The sequence below is a fragment of the Athene noctua genome, chromosome 7 (genome assembly GCF_965140245.1).
Source record: "Athene noctua chromosome 7, bAthNoc1.hap1.1, whole genome shotgun sequence".
Classification (NCBI taxonomy): domain Eukaryota; kingdom Metazoa; phylum Chordata; class Aves; order Strigiformes; family Strigidae; genus Athene; species Athene noctua.
This window is the reverse complement of record NC_134043.1, coordinates 39,302,878-39,322,260: the sequence shown is the minus strand read 5'-3', so window position 1 is coordinate 39,322,260 and position 19,383 is coordinate 39,302,878. Positions and strand designations below refer to the sequence as shown.

The 19,383-nt window shown below is 39.6% G+C and overlaps 2 protein-coding genes across 4 annotated transcripts; one reads left to right on the top strand and one right to left on the bottom strand.

Annotated features, from left to right (window-relative positions):
* Positions 1–338: 338 nt before the first annotated feature.
* On the bottom strand, positions 339–8,742 carry MAIP1 (matrix AAA peptidase interacting protein 1). Of its 2 annotated transcripts, XR_012633976.1 has the most exons (6): positions 8,332–8,742; positions 7,070–7,141; positions 5,180–5,306; positions 4,045–4,195; positions 1,876–2,231; positions 339–1,764 (listed from the first exon to the last, which is right to left on the bottom strand). XR_012633976.1 is itself a non-coding variant. In XM_074911235.1 (5 exons), exons 1-5 carry the CDS (start codon positions 8,650–8,652, stop codon positions 2,153–2,155), a joined length of 750 nt encoding a protein of 249 aa, XP_074767336.1. In that variant the 5' UTR covers positions 8,653–8,742; the 3' UTR covers positions 339–2,152. The 2 variants fall into 2 exon arrangements, 1 of the variants encoding a protein (XP_074767336.1); XM_074911235.1 differs by having other exon boundaries at positions 339–2,231.
* A 79-nt stretch (positions 8,743–8,821) lies between these two features.
* Positions 8,822–18,374, top strand: TYW5 (tRNA-yW synthesizing protein 5). 2 transcript variants are annotated; one of them, XM_074911233.1, is made up of 8 exons: positions 8,822–9,029; positions 9,939–10,093; positions 13,081–13,150; positions 14,014–14,058; positions 14,579–14,716; positions 15,624–15,711; positions 16,243–16,359; positions 18,002–18,374. In XM_074911233.1, exons 1-8 carry the CDS (start codon positions 8,943–8,945, stop codon positions 18,256–18,258), a joined length of 957 nt encoding a protein of 318 aa, XP_074767334.1. In that variant the 5' UTR covers positions 8,822–8,942; the 3' UTR covers positions 18,259–18,374. The 2 variants fall into 2 exon arrangements, with proteins under 2 accessions (XP_074767334.1, XP_074767335.1); XM_074911234.1 differs by lacking the exon at positions 8,822–9,029 and adding an exon at positions 9,237–9,256.
* The last annotated feature ends 1,009 nt before the right edge of the window (positions 18,375–19,383 follow it).

Here is a 19,383-nt window from a genome sequence, read left to right as displayed (position 1 = left end):
AAGCCAATATTAGACTGTAAAACCAGTTTAATTACACTGTTTTAATTCACTGTGGAAGTAAACTACTTTCCAGAACAGTAAGCTTAGTAATTTATGTGCCTTTCTGATTTATTTATGGGGCAATAAGGCCATGGGTAGTTCTGCATCTGATGGAGATTTGTAGTCTCCAGGATAATTTTTAAAATGAAGATTAGAGAGGAAAAAAACCTAAACATCCAACCACTGCTTTCCCCCCCCCAACCCCCAAGACAAACACAACTCTGAAAAAATAAAATAGTGCATGGAAATTTCCAATGACATCTTTTTCTTTTCAGAAAAAATGTGTTATCAATTTGGAGTATGTTCATATCAAGTCACAATTTTATTGTGAATAAAACAAAAAAAAAAATTTCATTATTAGTCATACAGTAGGGTCTAACTCTGTCTTTGCTACCAAAAATGGAACACTCACTAGTAAAAGGGTAATCACTCATCAGTCATGACAGAGACTCCCATTTTGATACATCTAATGAAACAAAAAAGATACTAATAAAGTAACCCAAATTAAAAATGAAGATACTCCAGCATTTCTAGATAGACTTCGGTTACTTAAATGTGAAAGCAAACATTCCTGAATATGAAGATGGCTTCACTGGCTTTTGTCTTCTTTTGCTCGGTAATAATGACTTTTTTTAGAGGTGCATCTGTACATCTCACTAGCGTTCTGCTTGTTTCTCCTGTTATTATGTCAACTACATCTGATTGCAGCTTCTTGCAGCTCATCAATCAGCGGCCAAACTGGACATGCTACCATTTAGCATCATTCCAGCAAATGGCCCACTGAATAATAAACATTTTTCGCTTTGCCTCAAACTTCCAGACTGACTGCATACAAAATGGCTACATAAAATTTTAAATTCTCCCTGGAAGACAAAGCTCTCTGTCATCACTGAACTTTGTCCAGAGGAAAAAATCACAAATTCGCCATTATAAGGCCAGGCTGCTGCTGCTAAGGCAGAACAAAATACCTTAATTATTTTGCCAAGATTTGACATAAAAAACATGTTGATAAGCTTTAAACATTCTTCTCATTAAATCACTGCATCAAAAGAGCTGAACTACAGAAAACATAATTTATACCTTTCAATCACAACTACTGTGAATCACAATAATTATACTTTACACTTCCAAAACACTGCACAAATCTCTACAACACGCCCAGGTAGAAAGTTAACTTTAAAGTTGAGCTAGGGGATAAAAAAACCTGTTACAACGATCTCCTGTTGATCTGCATATAAAAATCTCAAGCTACTTACACCAGGACTCTCATGTTCCCAAAACAGAGATAATCTGAGAATTAGGAAATTGTTCAGTTGCAATATCTAATTTTAACGATTTGCTCATTTCTTCAACAAGCATTTCAAACAGAGGACTTCATTTAGCTTCACTGTTAGGTCCTCTTTTAAATTCATGGTTTTGACTGATTTTTCTTTCACAGACTTCTAAACTTGCAGTTGTCTGTATGTTACTGAATTGAAGGGAATGTTGTTTTCATTTTTGAAAATGTACGTAAATATGTCTTTGATCTATTTTCCCAGTGCAATGCTAAAAGTTTTTTCTCACTCCAATCCTATACCAAATACAGATACTGGTTCTACCTTTTTAATCTCAATTATATTCAAAAGCAAGATTACCTCAAAATGAACTGCTGAGGCTAGACAATCTAAGAAGTTCATCTACCTCTATTTCGTCTTGCATGCTATTCAGCTATATATTGTACAGTCCCTAGGAAAAAAAGAAACATAGGAAAATAACTCAGAAGGGCTGCCAGCCACAAAAGAGTCGTTTATCTTCAAGTGGTACCATTTCTTCTCGGAACGTAAGAAGTCAACATACCTGTAATACCAGCCTGCATGAAACTGCGTTGTGTAAATGCCTTGGATGAGCATTAGAACCAATTAAACTTCTACTAGCCTGTTCCAGGGAAAAGGCTTTATTGCAATGCTGCAGCACAGTGTAAATTTCAGAAACAATTCTGGAAAAATCAAACATACAAAATTCATTCCTCTTCTGGAGGAGAAGGAAGGAAAAAAAAAAAAAGAGACCAAAAAGAGCCTGATATTTGTTACATCAGAACATGTACAACGGTACATAAAAAGACTGTAGAAGGCATTTATTCTAACAGCCTTGGATGTTCAATCCGTGTAATTGTCCAGTCTGGTTTTGCTCCTTCTGTAAACTCCCTTTGGAACCTGGAAAAGGAAAGACAGTAAGTGAAGAATTGATAAAATTTAATTGATCCTTAAAGAACTACTAATACCAACAAGATATGAAGAAATATTTTACATCAAAGTTATCCCTGTAAAAGCTCCTTAGATTCTGATGCTTATGCCCCGAAATGGAACATCAGAATTAATTCTACAGTAAGAAACAAAGTGCATTGACTTTCGTTTTTTGGTTCAGATCCCACAGACAGGATCAAGCAGCAACAGTAAAGACCCTGATATCAAGAAAGCACTCAGTTTTCATAGCAGTAACTATGAATATAGCTTTGTGGCAAATCCTCATCTCTAAATAAAGGGTTTCATTTAATGCAATGGTAACTGCATTGTAAAGGGAAATCACATGCTATACACTCTACCTGAAAATTTTCATTTTTACTTAACTATACTTTAAAAAGTAATATATTTTCAGAAATACATTAAAAAGACCAAACTAACAATAGTACTGAATCTCCCTAACATAAAATTCTGCAGTTTTTGATAGGAAAATGCAAACGTCCACCCCTATTTTCAAAACCGTCTTCCTTTTGTAGTCATTAAAACCTTCATCCCCGAGCATGTCAGTTTTGACTGCTTGTCATCTAAAGATAAGTCTGAGCTTCAAGCTGCATATTCACACTCCCAAGTAACCTGCACATTGTGGATAAGAGCAGTAGAACCTCATTGCTCTGAATTACATACAAATCCATTCCTGGAAACTCTCTTCTCCAAGCGCCCACATACTTAACATTAGGCTTCCAAGGCCTGTAGTCTTTTTGCCCATTTGAGTTTAGGTTAGCACTGTAGATAGCAGAAGAAACACATAATTGCAAAGACCTCTCTGCTGGGGATTAGGAAGATATTTAGGGCATTAAAGGGAGGCTCTTGAGGTTAATGGAGCCTCAGAAGCCTCCAACACTAAGGAAGATGCTGAATTCACTTAAGGGATGGATCCACAAAAATCCATCCAGACAAAAAACACTGGTGTCCTCAGAGTGTTTCAGAGCTCCTCATCAACCAGACCACAAAGTCTCTCCATTTCAAACATGAGTGTAGAAGTCATTGATTATATTACATTTCTCACACAAAATCTCTCTTTTCCCAACTTTAGAGGATGTTATTTTCACTACATTTTTGCCAACTGTGCAGATATTGCTGCATTACTCTGACATCAGTACACTAACACAGACATTATTTACAAGCGTTCTTATGAAAATCCATCTACCTAAGGTGATTTGAGGGCTTGGATCAGAGTGGCATGAATTATCTGAATACCAGGTGATGCTTGCTTTGTTCTGCCTTTCTGCAGAAAGCATTTGGCTAAATAATTTCCTCTTTCATGAGCTACTTTTTCAGCTAATTGCAGTTCTGACTTCTGTGCAGTAAGTGACAAGGCAACAGCACCACACTTGACTGCTTGGCTTGACTGCATTGCTGTTAGTTGTGCTACAAGAAATGGGAAACAAGAACTGATAGTGGCCTATTTCCTGAAAGCTGCAGGAGCAGTATAGAAAAGAATCAGACATCTCATTCAATGCTCCAGCTAGTGCTCTTCCTGACAGAGTTCCCATTAATGTCAACTCAGAAGCAAGGCAATAACATGACTCTAAGGGGTATTTAAAAAATTTGGCCCTATACTCAAAACTGGAAAGCTGGATGAGAACTAATTTAGATTACAATCAAGGTAAATTAAAACATACCAAGTTCTGCACTGGCACAGTGTGACTGCTGTCAGTTCCCAAACTGCTTTCCACACGGCTAGCCCATGTACATGGAGAAAAAAAAAGAGGACAAGTAAACTTACTCATAGTTTGCTGTTAAAAGATGTCTTTTTTCTTTTGTGCTTTCATCTCCAAACACAATCTGGAAAACTTTGGTTTCACCTGGTACTTCATCAGGGAGATTAGCACCATTCAGATACCAGAAACGCATCAGGATGCTAACAAACTTTCTTCCTGTGGAAATAAATCAAAGCATAAGATAGATCTCATGTTTCTCATTGGCCAGATACTCCTATTTCCTACCTAGTATATATCCTACTGAGACCCTGGAAGGACAGCTCGCTTCAGTCATAAAGAATGAATGATAGAATAATGAACAATAAAGCTATTTAAAGCCATAGTCATGCTGTTTAGTAACAATTCAAATACACTCTGTAGAAAGGTATGTATTTTATCATGAGTGTTGCAGGACATTGTACATAATCAAACTGTATTAAAAAAAAGAATCACAACGATCAAAGCCAACTACTGCTACTATGGAAGTATGTAGAGTAGCTGAAACTTGGGAGCAATCAAAGAGGAAAAAAAAAATTCCTATCTCTCAAAACAAGAAAAAAAGCTCACTGGGTCTGAAAATTTGAAATGCACTTTGGAATACCCATGGTTAGATTATAAACCATCTCAACTGTGTCTGATAGTGAACTGAGCACATAATGCTGGTATTCAACCAAAAGAAAAACTTGCTTGAGTTCATCACTAATTTTAAAAAAAATAATAAAAATCAAGAAGTCCTAGAACAAAGTATATTCCATGAAAACAGAATAAAAGTGAAGACAGCAAAATTTATATCATTATCCAGACCTCACTATTCTTCCTGGAAGATGTATTTTCACTGCTGAGGAAAACAGCTTTCTGCATATAGTAGAATCATTGTTTTTAAGTGATTTGAGATTGCTAAGGACTAATAATGCAAAAAATCTGAAATTACAAAAGAAGAGGAATAATCCAAACCTAAAGAGAAGTCAAAACTGATTTATTAACAATAATCTCTCCTGTTTAAAAAAAATCAGGGAATTATATATAGATGAACTGTAAACAGAAAAACAAGGAAGGAGAAGCAGCACTCAACCACACATCTGTACAGAGAATGCCTGCTTAATAGCAAAACCAGGAAATAAGACTGTCTACTGCTGAAATGTTTTAGAATTCTAAACATACCATCATCATCATAGTAAATGCGAACATCTCCTTCGGTTGTGTACATGATTGCATCCATGTCAGCTGCTAAAGCATCCCTGTGGTTGTCAGGGAGCAAAGAAATCTTTTCCTTCAGCACCTGAAGTACCTAAATTCAGAAAAAACGTCACTTAATTTTTCATTAGGAAACTGAAGTAACAATCTTTTCTACTGCAGTTAATAAAATTATAGCTATATCGCTAAAACATTTGTATAACATATACAACAGCGGAACTGAAAAAGCACTGGGAAGTTTGGGCACTGCCAAACCCTAATTCGGCGATATTAAAGAAGATCCATTTACTATTGCTCAAATCAATGAGAGCTAAGTATTTTTAAAAATGTTTAGAAGAGATACTGTCAAAACAGAAGTTGCAAAGCAAGGCATGAAAGCCCTGTAAATACCAGTTAAGCTTGCTTCCACTATCATACTTACGCTCTTCCTTCTCACTGCTGATTTCTTGCTATGTGTATACTCCTTAGCTTTTGATTCAATTATTTCTTAGTCATCTTTCACAAATTTCTTTGAAAATCAGTTCCATTATCACTAAGTTTATCTTTGCCATTTGGTGATGCACATTCGCAAATCAGAAAAGGCTGAAAAATCATTGCTCTGGGACTTAAGTTCCATACTGCATTCTCATCCATAGTATTTGAGTGTCCCAAGACCTACAGCTGTGTTAAGAATGGTGTGGTGCACAAACTGAAGAGGCATCACCTCAAACACCACATGAGAAAGACATGTCAGAAGAAAGGATGAATCTGTGCAGCACTTATTTTTAACTCATACTAAGTTTTTAGCCTAACTTGAGTTGCCATTTTTGGATAAGAAATCCAGAAGTGGCATGAAAGAGGTGATCTTCACTAGAAGACTTTGGTTTCTAGTACATGTTGCAGGTATAAAATTCACTGGCCAAAGCAACAACGAAGTAGTGTGGTATCACAGCCTCATCCACTGCATGCTTGGGTTACATGAGGTCTCTGATCAGTGTTTGACCCCGTCACCTGAAGAATTTAAGATGAGCAGAGGAAGAGGAGATGCTCTTTCAAAACAACTATAAGAAACAAACTCACATTTTATTGCTATCTCTGCTCAGAGAGAGGAGGCAAGATTGTCCAGTGGGGATGCACTAGAACAGCACCAAAATTTTTGCTGCAAAGGCATGGGTGGCAATAGGGCAGGCCAAGCTGACATCCAGTAACAACAAGGCAGACATAGACCTGAAGTATCTCCTCCATTTGATTCTGATGTATCTGCTACCTCCGTCCCCTGGGAAGGCCAAGACAACTTCAGCAATTAAAAATTCATAAACACACAGAACACACCACACCAATGTTTACTAGCCAGGGCAGCCATATCCCTGAGACCATGACACAAGCCTGAGGTCTTGCAGCCAAAACCAGCAACTGGCTCTATGACCTGCTCGGGGATGGAAATGTATTTGTGCAGCAGGGATGAGCACAAACCAGTTCCTTTCTCCACCTGAATTCTAATGCACAGACCGAAAGCGTCAGCTATTTGCCTACACCAACAGAGGTACGCGATTCCACCTGCCATCCAGAACCCACCGCCTTTCAATCCTTTCTGGTACACCAGCAATCTTCTTGGAAATTGGTCTTTATGCTCAATGGCAAGAATAAATATCAATGACAAGAATAAATATATTTTTAAAATACAGTAACTTTAAGTTTCATGGCTTGAAATTAAATATAAAAAAGCATACGTAGGACAAACAATTGCCCTGTTCCGCATTATGCTGTTTTTCCCAAATTAAACCATACTGGAAGTATTTGTAGATACTGTCAGGCTGAATGCATGTTGCTTCATAATGGTAAAATCAATTGCTAGAACAAGAGATGGAAAGCATTTACCTCTGCTGATACAAGTTCATGCAGAAGGTCAAGTTTTCGCTGAGACAGCAGCTTTGAAACAACAGAAAAGGCCTACCAAAAAGTAAGAGAGAAATACATGAACAAATAACACTAGGTTGGCTTATTTTTCAGAGAAATCCATCATTATGCGACAAGCTACCCAAACGTTCCTTGATTTAAGACTTCAATGTTTGCCATGTATCACCATCCAAATGGAAGCCCTCCAGCATTAAAAAAATGATTCCATGAACTGGTAAAAATATAAGGTTCTTTTCAGTCTCTCATTAAAGTATCAAACCTTTTGATAACAGGTAAATGAATGCATAGCTTTCTAAAAAAAAAAAAAAGCATTAATCTATAAAAGTTGGTCTCTAAACTTCAGGAAACTCAACTCCCCTTTTCCTCTCATTTTTTTCAGGTATACGTACACACATTAATGCCTCTACATATTCAAATAGTGTACTGGTGAAATGCAGTGTTTAGGACTCTACAGCATATAAAACCAAAAAAAACAGAGCAAGGCAAGATAGGTGGTTCTGCATGCATGGCAACTGATTCAGTGTACAGTTCTTGGTCTTGAGTTGATCTTATTGTAACATTCTGTCCCTTATCACCTGGTGGGTTTTGAGCTGGTTTTTTGTCTGTTTTTTAAAATTAAGTACGATAACTGAAGTTTCATGGCAGGTAACTCTGTAATTTTTACATGATTAGCTTTGAGATTGCTACCTCTGACACATTTTGTTGACAAAGCTTATTAGGTTCATAAATTTAGAGAAATAAATATATGCACCAGCTCTATACCTGCCTAAGCATTGCCATTTTAGGAAAACCAGCTAAGAGGAGATACGTTTCCCCTTAAACTTTCTAGAACATCTGGAAACACCTTCCTTCACAGCACTTCGGGGGATGAATAACTCAGCTCATTTTAGTTCCGAAATCTGGGAAGACAAAGCAAGACAAGCCTGGAGAGAAGCGCACCTCAGGCTGCCCTCGCTGCCCCCAGCACTGAGGTACCTGGCGCCAAACGTGGGGCACCCCATCTATTTCACACACGAGAGCGGACGGGCGCTCCAGCGCCCGCGGGTGAGGTGACATCGCGGCACCGGCAGCGCCCTCGGGGGGCTCAGCGGGGCCGCCGCGGGAGCCGCCGGCGGGCTGGGCCGCAGCCAGCACGACCCGGGCACCCTTCCCCTCAGGCCGGGGCCGGGCCCGTCCCCCTGGGGCCCCGGCCGGGCGAGCCCCGGCGCCCGTCGGGCGCTCACCTGCTTGGCGCCCCGCGTGAACTCCTCGATGCGGAACTCCGGGTCGAAGTAGAGGCGGATGAGGAGGTAATAGAAGCGGGTGCGGAGCCAGGCGAAGGGGCTGGTGATCCTCACCACCACCACCCGCCGCTGCGGGCCCTCGGCCTCCGGATCCTGCCCGGAGGTGCTGGCGAAGCGCGCGGCTGGCCGCAGCGGGCGCAGCCCGGCCAGCGGCAGGGCCGAGGCGGCGGCGGGCGGCAGCGGCGGGACCCGGGCCGCCCCCGGCGCCGCCAGCGCCCGGGCGAGCCAGCGGCAGCGGGCGGGAGCCCCGCGCAGCGCCATGATGGCCGCTGTCCCCCGCCCCGTCCGTCGCAACTCCCGCTCCGCAGGAAACAGCCGCCGGCGGCGGCCGTTCCCCCGCGGCGGGGCGGCCTCCGGAGGCGGTGAAGGTCCGGCGGCCGGCGACTCCGAGGAGCGAGCGGTCACCACGGGAGCCGCCGCCCGGAGACAGGAGGAAAACGCTGGTTCCCGGCCCTCGCCCAGCGGGAGGAGGCGGGGAACGCTTGTGCGCGACCGCTTCTTTCCGGGGGAGCGGCGGGAGACGGACGCGGGCCGCCGGCGCGGCGGCGGCCATGGAGCGGCGGGGGCAGGCGGTGGTGCCGGTGGAGCGGGTGGCCGGGGTCACGCGGGAGCAGTTCCTGCGCGACATCTACCCCCGGGTGCGGCTCTGCTACTCGTGCCTCCGGGAGGGGCGGCCCCAGCCGCCGCGGGCCCGGCGGGGCCCGGCCCGGCCTGGCCCGGCCTGGGCTGGGGCTGGGGCTGGCGGGGCGACAGGGGGAAACAGGATTTTCCGCGGCGCCTCCTCACCTGGCAGAGGTAGCGCGGACAAACCCCAGGTTTAGGTTGTACGTGTTTCCTAAGAGACCCGTGATCCGTTAAGTTGAATGTGAGTTTGGGAGCAAGGAGCTCCCACAGGCAGATCCCTTCTGAGCTGCTGAAAAACTCTTGACAGCTGATTTCTCTGCGAGTTCATTTTCATTGACAGTGATGGTTTTGTTGCTTTGTCAGCGCTGCTTCCTTTTTCTCCAAGATCCCAATTCAAAGCAAAAGTGTCTTTCTACTGATTTTTGTGTGCGCTGGATTAAACCTGTTTGTGGTGATCAGCATCAAGAGGCCTTACTATAGGTGGAAAGAGCTGCTTTCATGAGAACGTACAGCAACACCATAGCTCACAGGCTACACTTTAATCTGTATGGTTTTTTGTCTGTTTTCTGCCAAGCTCTCGCTAGAATGACTAAAGTTAGACCTTAGTCTGGCTAGGTTCCTTAGTGGCCCCAGCACAAAGTGAGTGTTAAAATTGTCTTTACCTCTCCATATTCTTCTTACCCCACTAGGAAAGAGGATATAGTAAATAGAGAAACAGGCCATTGATTTACTGTATTTTGTTTCAACATTCAGCATTCTTATTCACATTGTTTGTGAACAGCTTAATTGTGACTTTGTGTAGTGGGTCCCAGTATTCAACTGACTTGTTTGCATGTACTTAGTTTGAAAAACTAATTCTGATTTTTTTCCATGAGATGCTATGATCATTTCACCATTGGTTTTTCTTTTTTTTTGGTCCTTAGAGAAAGCCAGTAGTGCTGAAAGGAATGGAACTGGGCACTTGCACAACCAAATGGACAGTAGATTACTTGAGCCAAGCCGAAGGATCTAAAGAAGTAAAGATTCATGTTTCTGCAGTGCCACAGATGGATTTCCTCAGTAAGAACTTTGTGTATAGGTACTTAATTCCAAGGCCTTTTGTATTTTAAGGGTATGTGCTTGTAACTTTGAGACATACAGTGCATCTGTTTGAAGCTGAGGGTGAGAATATGAAGATACTTCGTGAAAACTTTTAAATTACATATCAAAGTGCTGTCCTTGATTTTCCCCTCCTCTTTTCATTCCACAAATATCTCAGCACCCCGAATGAATACTACAGGGGTGAAAGGAAAGGCCAAACAGCGCCTTAAAAGAAATTGCATAAAGAAATGTTTTAAAGATACTTTAACAGAGCACTCTTGTAGGAAATTCAAGCCTGGCATTTGCTGGCATTGATAAAAAAAAAAACGAAAACCCCCTTGATATTAGGTGATACACTATTTTGTTCTAATTATAAGGTGTGTTTTCACTGTTACTGAATAGTGCTAGTTTCTGACTCACCATGTCTCTGAACCTCTTTGAATGCTGGCATGTGGCAGGCATGCTATTCCACTCTAGAAGGATGTTACTAATTAAAACCTATCTCCTTGCAGAGTGAGCGTATGCCGTTCTCAGAATGTTCGAACTATTGGATATCACACATTTCACCGTCTCTTTAATCTTTATGTGGGTCTCATAGACCCTTATCTCCTCTGAAGTTCCTCTTGTATAGTTGCCAGAATATTTCTTCAGAGTTCATCTAATCTCAAGTCACTGTGTTCTTCAAGGGTGAATGCCATTATTTTAGCTGTCATTTGTTTTCCCTAAGTAGGAACAATATGTGTTCAGTCTGTTGAACTTTTAAGAAGGTTGAAGCATACGCTGTAAGTGTAAACAAGCTACAAGTCTCTGTGAGAGGAGCCTGTTGTTCAGAAGAAAAAACACCTTATAATCGTGTTATATTCTGCTCACTGCATAATGAATTTTTAAATATTTGAAATTAGGTTATACTTTGCCTTATCTCCATATTTCCTTTTCCCTGCTCTATTTTATTTCTTACTAGAATATCTGTTACTGTGAGTTCACATACAGTTGATCCAGCATGCTAGTTTTAGCAGGTTTAGTTGTAGCCAGCCATATGGAGGTGCTCTGATGATGCTTCATTATAGCAGGTGTTAGGACTTTCACCCACTTCACCTGAAATTCGGGAAGCTTTGACCCTTTCCCCAGCAAGCCCCCCATTCTAATCTGAAGGGAGAATACGTAGAACTTACAGAAACACTGAGGACTTAACCTGCTGTTCCATGAGTTTAAACTGATGCACGTGAGCAGTACTGCAGTCCTATTATAAGTCGCACGCTCCTACCCCTGCCTTTGTGTTGGTTCTGCAACTCATTCAGCCACATTGTGATGTGTTTCAAAAATCTGAATGTTTTTCTGCTGTTTGGGCTTTGCAAGCAGGTTCACTATGAGGTCAGATGAGTGCCAGTGTTAGCATAAGGGAGGAGATGGGGTGATTAGGGTAGACTGCAAGGGCAGAGCTGTAGCAGCACCAGCATTCATCGGTCTAAGCTGTCATGGAGCTGCTCTCTCACTTTCTTCAGTGGCAAATGTAAATGGACATAATAGAACAATTCATCTCAAGTCAGTTGGGTTTTGTTTGTTTTTCCATTGACTTCGGTGGTTGTTGTATTTGACTATTAAAAAAAAGCCTAAAATGTTTAGAGAAGCGTTCTAAGTACTATCAGATGCAGGTCATGTTCTGGTAGAAGGGATAACACAATCATGAAAAAATGTGTTTGAGGATAACCCTGGGTACTTGGTGGTTGCTCTGATGTTGACGTGGAACATGACGTGACAATGTGAGATGGTGAGTTGAATGAACATAACATTGAATTCCTAACATAATTTTCATAACAATGAATACATCCTATTACTATTTGTTCTTGGTTTGCCATTCAGCTATCAACTGATGCCAAAATACGTAATGCTTATGAAAAACTCCCATTATTTAAATAAAGATGTAACACACTTATTGACTTCAGAGGGACAGGTTCTAATGCCTGATGATTCTTTCTGAATCTTCTGAAATTTGTATAATAAATTCAAGGAAAACTGTAAAAAAACACTTGAAAATACCAAGATTCCTGTGTTCTGCTCAGCTGAGGTGGCACATATTTTAAAAAAGACAACAGGTAACTGAAATAAATTTTATAAATCTACAAAAAAAGATTGGTATCTGTGTTAATGCACAAATTCATAGCAGAAAATGCACAGATATAACATATATGACTGCAGTAGTTTTCTTGATGCTGAGTTTTTCTGCAAATTTATAAAAATGTACAATAAACAAGCCTAAAAATGACACACTGTAGAGAAATAGTCTATGCAAGTGTTGTCAGATGTTGGCCACAGTTTGAGTCTAATTTGACTGTGAAGAAATTTTTTGCATGGTGACTCAAACTATTCAGACCTCGTAAGCTCAAGAGGGGATCTTAGTGAAGTGTATATAAATAGCTGGTGGAGGGAGTAAAGGTGGAGCTGGATTCTTATCATGTTCATGGTGACAGGACATGAGGCAGCGGACACAAGTTGAAATGCAGGAAATTCCGTTAAACTGTTTTAAAAAAACAATCCCTTTGCAGTGAGGGTGGTCAAACAATGGAACATGTTGCCCAGAGAGGTTATGGAGCCTCCATCCTTGGAGATAGGCAAAACCCAAATGCATGCTCTCCTGGGCAATCTTCTGTAGTTGACCCTGCTCTTGGCAAGGGGGTTGGATTGGAGGATCTCCAGAGGTGCCTTGCAGCCTCAGCAATTACATGATTCTGTTTGGATATACATTGGAACAATTTACTAAAGCAGAGATGTTTGTAAGTGTAAGATTTCTATCTTGGTGGAACTCTTCAGACATCCACTGCAAACACTGATTAGTCACCATGTTAAATTAAAACAACAAAAAAGTGCAACATATTGCATCTTTAGTTATACTAGATATGTTAAGGGAGCTTATGAGTTTAAACCTGGCATTTAGACCATGTGTTGTTACATTGATTCATTGTATAAATTTAAATATTTATGTTTCAGAACTCTGCCTTTTGATGTATTTGTACAAAGAGCAGCTGAAGTCAAACACAAGGAGTACTTTATTTCTGAGGTAATTTCCTTAGTGTCACAGTTTCTTCTGTCAGTTATCTTGCCAGTATATGGAGAGGAAAATGATGAATTGTAGTTTAAAGTCTTACTCCAGTAAAGCACTTGATCTTAGATTTAACAGTTCTGTGTGGCTTGGAGCCAAGGGGAAAAAATGTCCGGAGAAGTAATTTTTCTCGGAAGTTGTTTTGCATGTGTACAGTCTGGTTAACTTCAATCATCCTGTTTCTGTTAACAAAAACTGCTTACATGAGCAAAAATTCCAGCATAAAAATTAGAAATCAAACCTTCCTTTAGAATAGTAACTGTATCATTTACATGTTGTGCAAGAAAATGTCATTAATGTATTTTAGAGTTTGATTACATCTGCTATCAAAATACAAAAACATTTATTGTAACATAATTAGCAAATGTGTGGCTATCTTTAAGTATCAGTGTTCAAACTAGGGTTTTTTCAGATACCTGTGATTAGGAAGCAAACAGTTTTGAATGCAGACATGCTTTTCACCTTTTGTGCTGTAAGTTTTGAAGCCAGTTGAAATAGCTTCCTGCATCGGTGTTCTGAATTATAATCTGAGTTTGTTTTGAATCCATTCAGTGACAGCAATGCTGAAGCAGACAAGTCTCCCCCCACTTTACTCTTCTGTCAGTTAACATATTTTTGGCATTTCTTGAGGTGAACAGCAGGGAGCAGCAGAGTAAAGGCAGTAGAATGAAGTAGCTGAATTTGTAAATGCCATTTATTTGTAGCATATTTTAATGAGCCATGCATTAGATTAATGAGAAAATACAGGCTCTTTGTTTAATTGTGCTTGTAATTCTTATTAAAAAAAAAAAAAAAAAATTATCTTTTTGTGTTCTCTTCAGGATGAAAAGTACTATTTGCGATCAGTGGGTGAAGATGCTAGGAAGGTGAGTTATTTGAGATTACAATTCTAATATTGTAAAGTCACAGTTTAGGAGTATTGTTAAAAGCCTGTTGTCATCCTCTGGCTGCGTAGTGCAGGCATACATCTTGTTTATGGTCACTTGGCCTGTGAATCTCACTGGATTTAGGTCAGAATGTTTAAATCTGTCTGAAATAGTTGCTGTTATACAAGACCTTAGCTGATCACCGAAGAGTACATTCCTTACCTCCTATTCTTTAGCTTTTGTTGTAAACTAATATGAAAGGATTTTGGATGATCTCTTGCTGCTTTAGTGTGATTTCTAGCAGCCATGGTTCAAAGAAACTCTCTGGCTGTTCTTATTAATGTCATTGACCAAGTCGATGCTGAAAGGGTGACCACTAAAAATGCATCGTGATTTTCAGCTCTTCACCAATGCTGAAGTCCTAGCCCCATGTTTCATATGATGGGAAATGATAGTGAAGTGCTCCCTTATTTTAATGTGCATGAATGGTTCTCTAAGAGTTATATGCTTTTTGCTCCAGGATATTGCAGATATCAGAAAGCAGTTTCCTAGTTTGGCAGAAGATGTCCAGATTCCAGAGTATTTTGAGAAGGAACAGTTTTTCTCCAGCGTCTTCCGCATCAGCTCAGCTGGATTACAGTTATGGACACATTATGATGTAGGTAATACGTTTTGCATAAAATGTTGCACATGGCATGACAGAGTTGAGATAATAAGGTGTAGATCTCTGACAAAGATCAGTTAATGGCAAACTTCATATATTTTGAAATAGTGAAATGAATCACATTCAGTGGTACACTGAATTTTAAATAGATGTATTGTGTGGGCATAGTATCTTACTGATTTTATGGCTAATTCCATACTTGTAAAATTAAATGATGAATTTTGATTTTGTGCCCCCCCCTTTTTTTTTTTCAGTTTTGAATTTCAGTTAAAAATCTGAAACACAGTAACTTTCAATATTTTAATTTTCAAGATTATCTTCATTTTGTTATTCTGATGGCCAGATTGTTGGTTATTGTACAATAATTGTGGTGGTCTGGCTGCAGTGTGGTGGATTCAAAATAAGATTGTCTTCTAACATTGTGCAGTGTAGTTCTGAATATGTTTATTTATAAGAAAAATATTTTTTTGCATTATAATTAGGAAAAAGAATCCTTTATCAATAGAAAGTTGGCAAAATGAGGTAGGGGTAACACTGAAAAAGGAATCCCAAATATATTTTGTATTATATTTTGCTAGTTTTTATGTCTAACTTATGGTATGTCTTTGTGTTTTAAGATGGAAGAACTTGATTCCTATTTATGGAAAAACACAAAGTTGTTGGAAAGCAATATTGTGTTTCCAGATACACTATTTGTCAAGAATGTGCAGCTAAGGGGTAAAGTAACTCACATTCTTGAGTTTTTTAGATTAACTATATGTGGAAGGTCTTTTAGCTAATCCTTAACATGTGAAGGTTTTAATAATTCCCTCTTTTAAGCTGATGATATTTTAGATTAGTTGCAGGCTATGTATTCATTCTTAACTCTTGGCTGACATCTCTCTTACTATGCTTATTCCAGGTAATGGATAACTTCTTAATCCAAGTAACAGGGAAAAAACGAGTGGTTTTGTATAGTCCTCGAGATGCACCGTATTTGTATTTATCAGGTATGCATGTCGTATGTATCGAGTTAAGAGTCTGATTATCGTAGTTGCCTTTCCTGCTCACAAGTGTTGCAATGCAGAAGAAAATCACTAACAGATGGCTTGATGTAAAAGAAGTCATTTGGTCCCTTAACCCTGACCCTGTTTGCTTTAGTCAAAGATAATCATTTTAGTGGAGCAGGTTAGGAAATTGCTTGCAAAGGAGCATGGCAGCTTTGCCTGGTTCTGTTTTCAGCGCTTAACTAGAGGAGTACAGTGTTCTGTCTAGATTCAAAATAGTGTTTTATATGTCAAGGAAAGTACCTTTTACTGTTAATAAGATTGCAGTTACAGGAGAAATACAGACAACAGGAGAAAATGTCTCTTCAGTAAATGAGGAGTACCTTCAGGTTTCCCTGGTTTTTAGAATAGTTACAGAACAATAAACCAGTATTAAGTTTGATTCAGGAACTGCCGTTTCCAGCAATGTGATAATGCTTTGTTACTGTTGGAAGAGTAGGAACCTTTATTCATTACTTCTGAACACTTTCCTAGGTACTAAGTCAGAGGTGCTGGATGTGGATAACCCAGACTTAGAGAAATATCCTCTTTTTCTGAAAGCCAAGCGCTATCAATGTTTTCTGGAAGCAGGAGATGTATTATTTATTCCAGGTTAGTAACAAATAGTTCCTGACCATGTTGTGTTTTTAAACAGTCATTGGCAAACCTTGTCCACTTCTTCCAACTGTACTAATTAGTTTAATAAAAGGTATTGTATCTACTTACAAATCTTACCTTCCCTCAGGATTGCACTGTATGCTTCTGAATTAGTGTCTTAATAGGTTAGCACTATAAAATCAATTTATGTAATCTGAAATTACTTTCAGTGACCTGAGTTTTCTAGTGATGGAATTTGAGTGAAGTACCATGTCTGTTCTTCTGTAGCTCTGTCACTTAAGAACTGTGAGGCACGTGATTTGATGTGAATTACAGATGGTAGAGTTACTGGACCTTCTAGAAATGTATAATCACCTTTGGGGAATGGAAAGACAAATCCTAATCATTTTTCTGCACAAGCAGAAAATATAAAGCAGCTTCTTGGGCTGAGATGACAAAATTCCGGTGATCAGGGAAAAGCATTTGAGTTACTCCTGTTGAGCTACTCGTACTTGTTACTAATTTTTTATTTTAACTCGTCATGAGCTTATGACAGATACTTATTCTCTTGCTTTTCATATTATCTGGGCAATATAAACAAGAAGGCAGTAGGTTTTTAGGAAGCTTTAAAATAGATTTTTAGCCTTGGACTTGTTATCTAATTTTGAACTTAAAATTTTTGTTTCTTTCTAAAGAAACTTTTGGTTACAGTTAGTGAAAGGTATGTCACGCTGTTGCTAATGTCAGCATACATAATTTCCATTTTCTTCTATGTAGTACAGATACTAGTTTGTCTTTGCCAGTAGGTGTGCTGGTCCCAACTTCAGACACTCAGCACTCTTAAGAGTGACTGGGGAGTATAGGGATTTTTGAGTCCAGAGAACGATGGTAGCTTTGTCAGCATTCTGTAATGCATATCAGTGAAAAAAAGGAGATGTTTTTGAGAAATGTGTGTGGTCATTATGGAGAAAGTAGAAGCAGCCCCTCTTCCTAACCTGAAAAACTTCTTGTTCGTTTCTCAGAATAAGTTTTTCTGTGTCTTCAGCACATATATACAACTAAGCTGCAATAAGCATAGCATTCAGTCTCTTTGCTTAAAATTTAAGTAGGGTAAATATATTAAACTTACTTTTAAAATGTACTAGCTAAGGAAAAAATGTCTTTGCTTCCTTACCACAGCCATGATGATTCAATTGAAAAGCCTTATGACTCCACTGTGAAAAGATTAGCAACTTGCATGGGTGACCTAGCTGATGCTGGTGGTTTACATTAATGCTTGGACAATCTGTGCAAGGTTAGGGACTGAATCTATGGGAACAGGTATCTCCATTCAGAGCAGAGATGAGTGAAGTGACCAAGGGAAAGTGTCTTGTATTCATCCTACATGTTTACTTACATTTGAGTATTTCTTTATACTTCAGCAATTGTTACTTTTGTGTGAAGTTATGGATCAACGTAAGCGTCTTTAAAGAACTTCTTAAATTTGGTACAATGTGATGTATATTCATTTATAAATGAATATTTATAAATAGATTAAAAATACAGTTGTTGAGGCTCTTCCTCAACTAGATTTAGTTTGGGCAATTCTGACACTTGTTATGAGTCATATGGAAGTTTCAGATAGTAATTTTCATTTTAGACATTCCTCTTTCTACAGCTTTGTGGTTCCACAATGTAATTTCTGAGGAATTTGGAGTGGCACTGAATGTCTTTTGGAAGCACCTTCCTGCTGAGTACTATGATAAGAGTGACACTTATGGAAATAAAGATCCCACAGCAGCCTCTAGAGCTATACAGATCTTGGACAGGGCCTTGAAAACACTTGAAGAACTACCTGAGGAATACAGGGATTTTTATGCTCGGAGAATGGTGTTACGCATCCAAGAAAAAGCCTATAGGGATGATTGTAGATAATATAACACACCGTTAATTCAGCAAGCTCCTGTGAAAGTAGAAAATTGTATGTTAATATGGAAACTGTCCATGTGTACATACATACACTTTCTGTAACACAAATAAAAACTGTGTTGATAAACATTCATCTGTAACAAAAGTTTATTTTGTAGATTTTTTTCTTGTTTTTTCTTTATATGCAGTGAGTGCGCAGTCTGCCTGATGTGGAGATTGTCTCTCTTCTACAACACCAGTGCCTGCATTTAGAACTCTTTTGTTCTAAATTTTTTCTGAACAGAAGTTTTGGTACCTGGGCTGAGCTGACAGCATGCATGCTTAGATGTAACTGCACATTTTCCTGAATGCTACCTCGTTTATTAAAAGTTTAGGAAAGCCATAGTGATTTCTGAAGACGTCCAAGAAAGCCATTGGTGTGGTTGTAAGTCATGGTTTCTTTTTGAGCAATAGTCTGGTAGTAAGTGTGGGGAGTTTCTGCTCCCCCTTGTGGTGAAATGGAGAGTGGGCATGGGAAAAAAGCAAAAGCTTAACCTTAGAATAGTGCGGCAGCGTGACAGCAAGGTAAATGGTTTACCCCTTTCCCAGCTGAATAAGGTTTTGTGCAGGAAACCTCGTTTGCCACTGCCGTGATGCAGTTGAGCAGCATTGCTGTTTCTGCAGCTGTGAAACATTTGCAGCTGATGTGTCCACAAATCCATTCAGCTATAGTCCTAGAATCTGAAATGAAGTTCACAGTTCTGGAGTAGATGTAGAATCTATTGAGAGCAGTATTTGAGTATATGAAAGGGGGTAGCATCGTACCTTTTGGGATGGAGCCTGTTGTACAAGCACTGTAGATGGTTACTTTCCAGCCAATTGTGGTGCTTACAGAGGCCTTGTGAAATAAAGGTGGGCATCTCACTGAGAAAATAGGTTGTCATTGTCCCTTTGACATTCCTCTGATGTTATTACTTGTGCTGTTTGAGGAATGCACCATTTATCTGACTTAGGTCAGTCTGTTACTTCTAGCAGTGTTTTTTGAGAACTGTAACTTGTCAAAAGCTCTTAGACTACATAGATATGTAGTGTTAATAAAGTGCTGGAAAAAACTTTCTCCAGAAGAGCAGGAGATTGCAACACTGTGCAGAT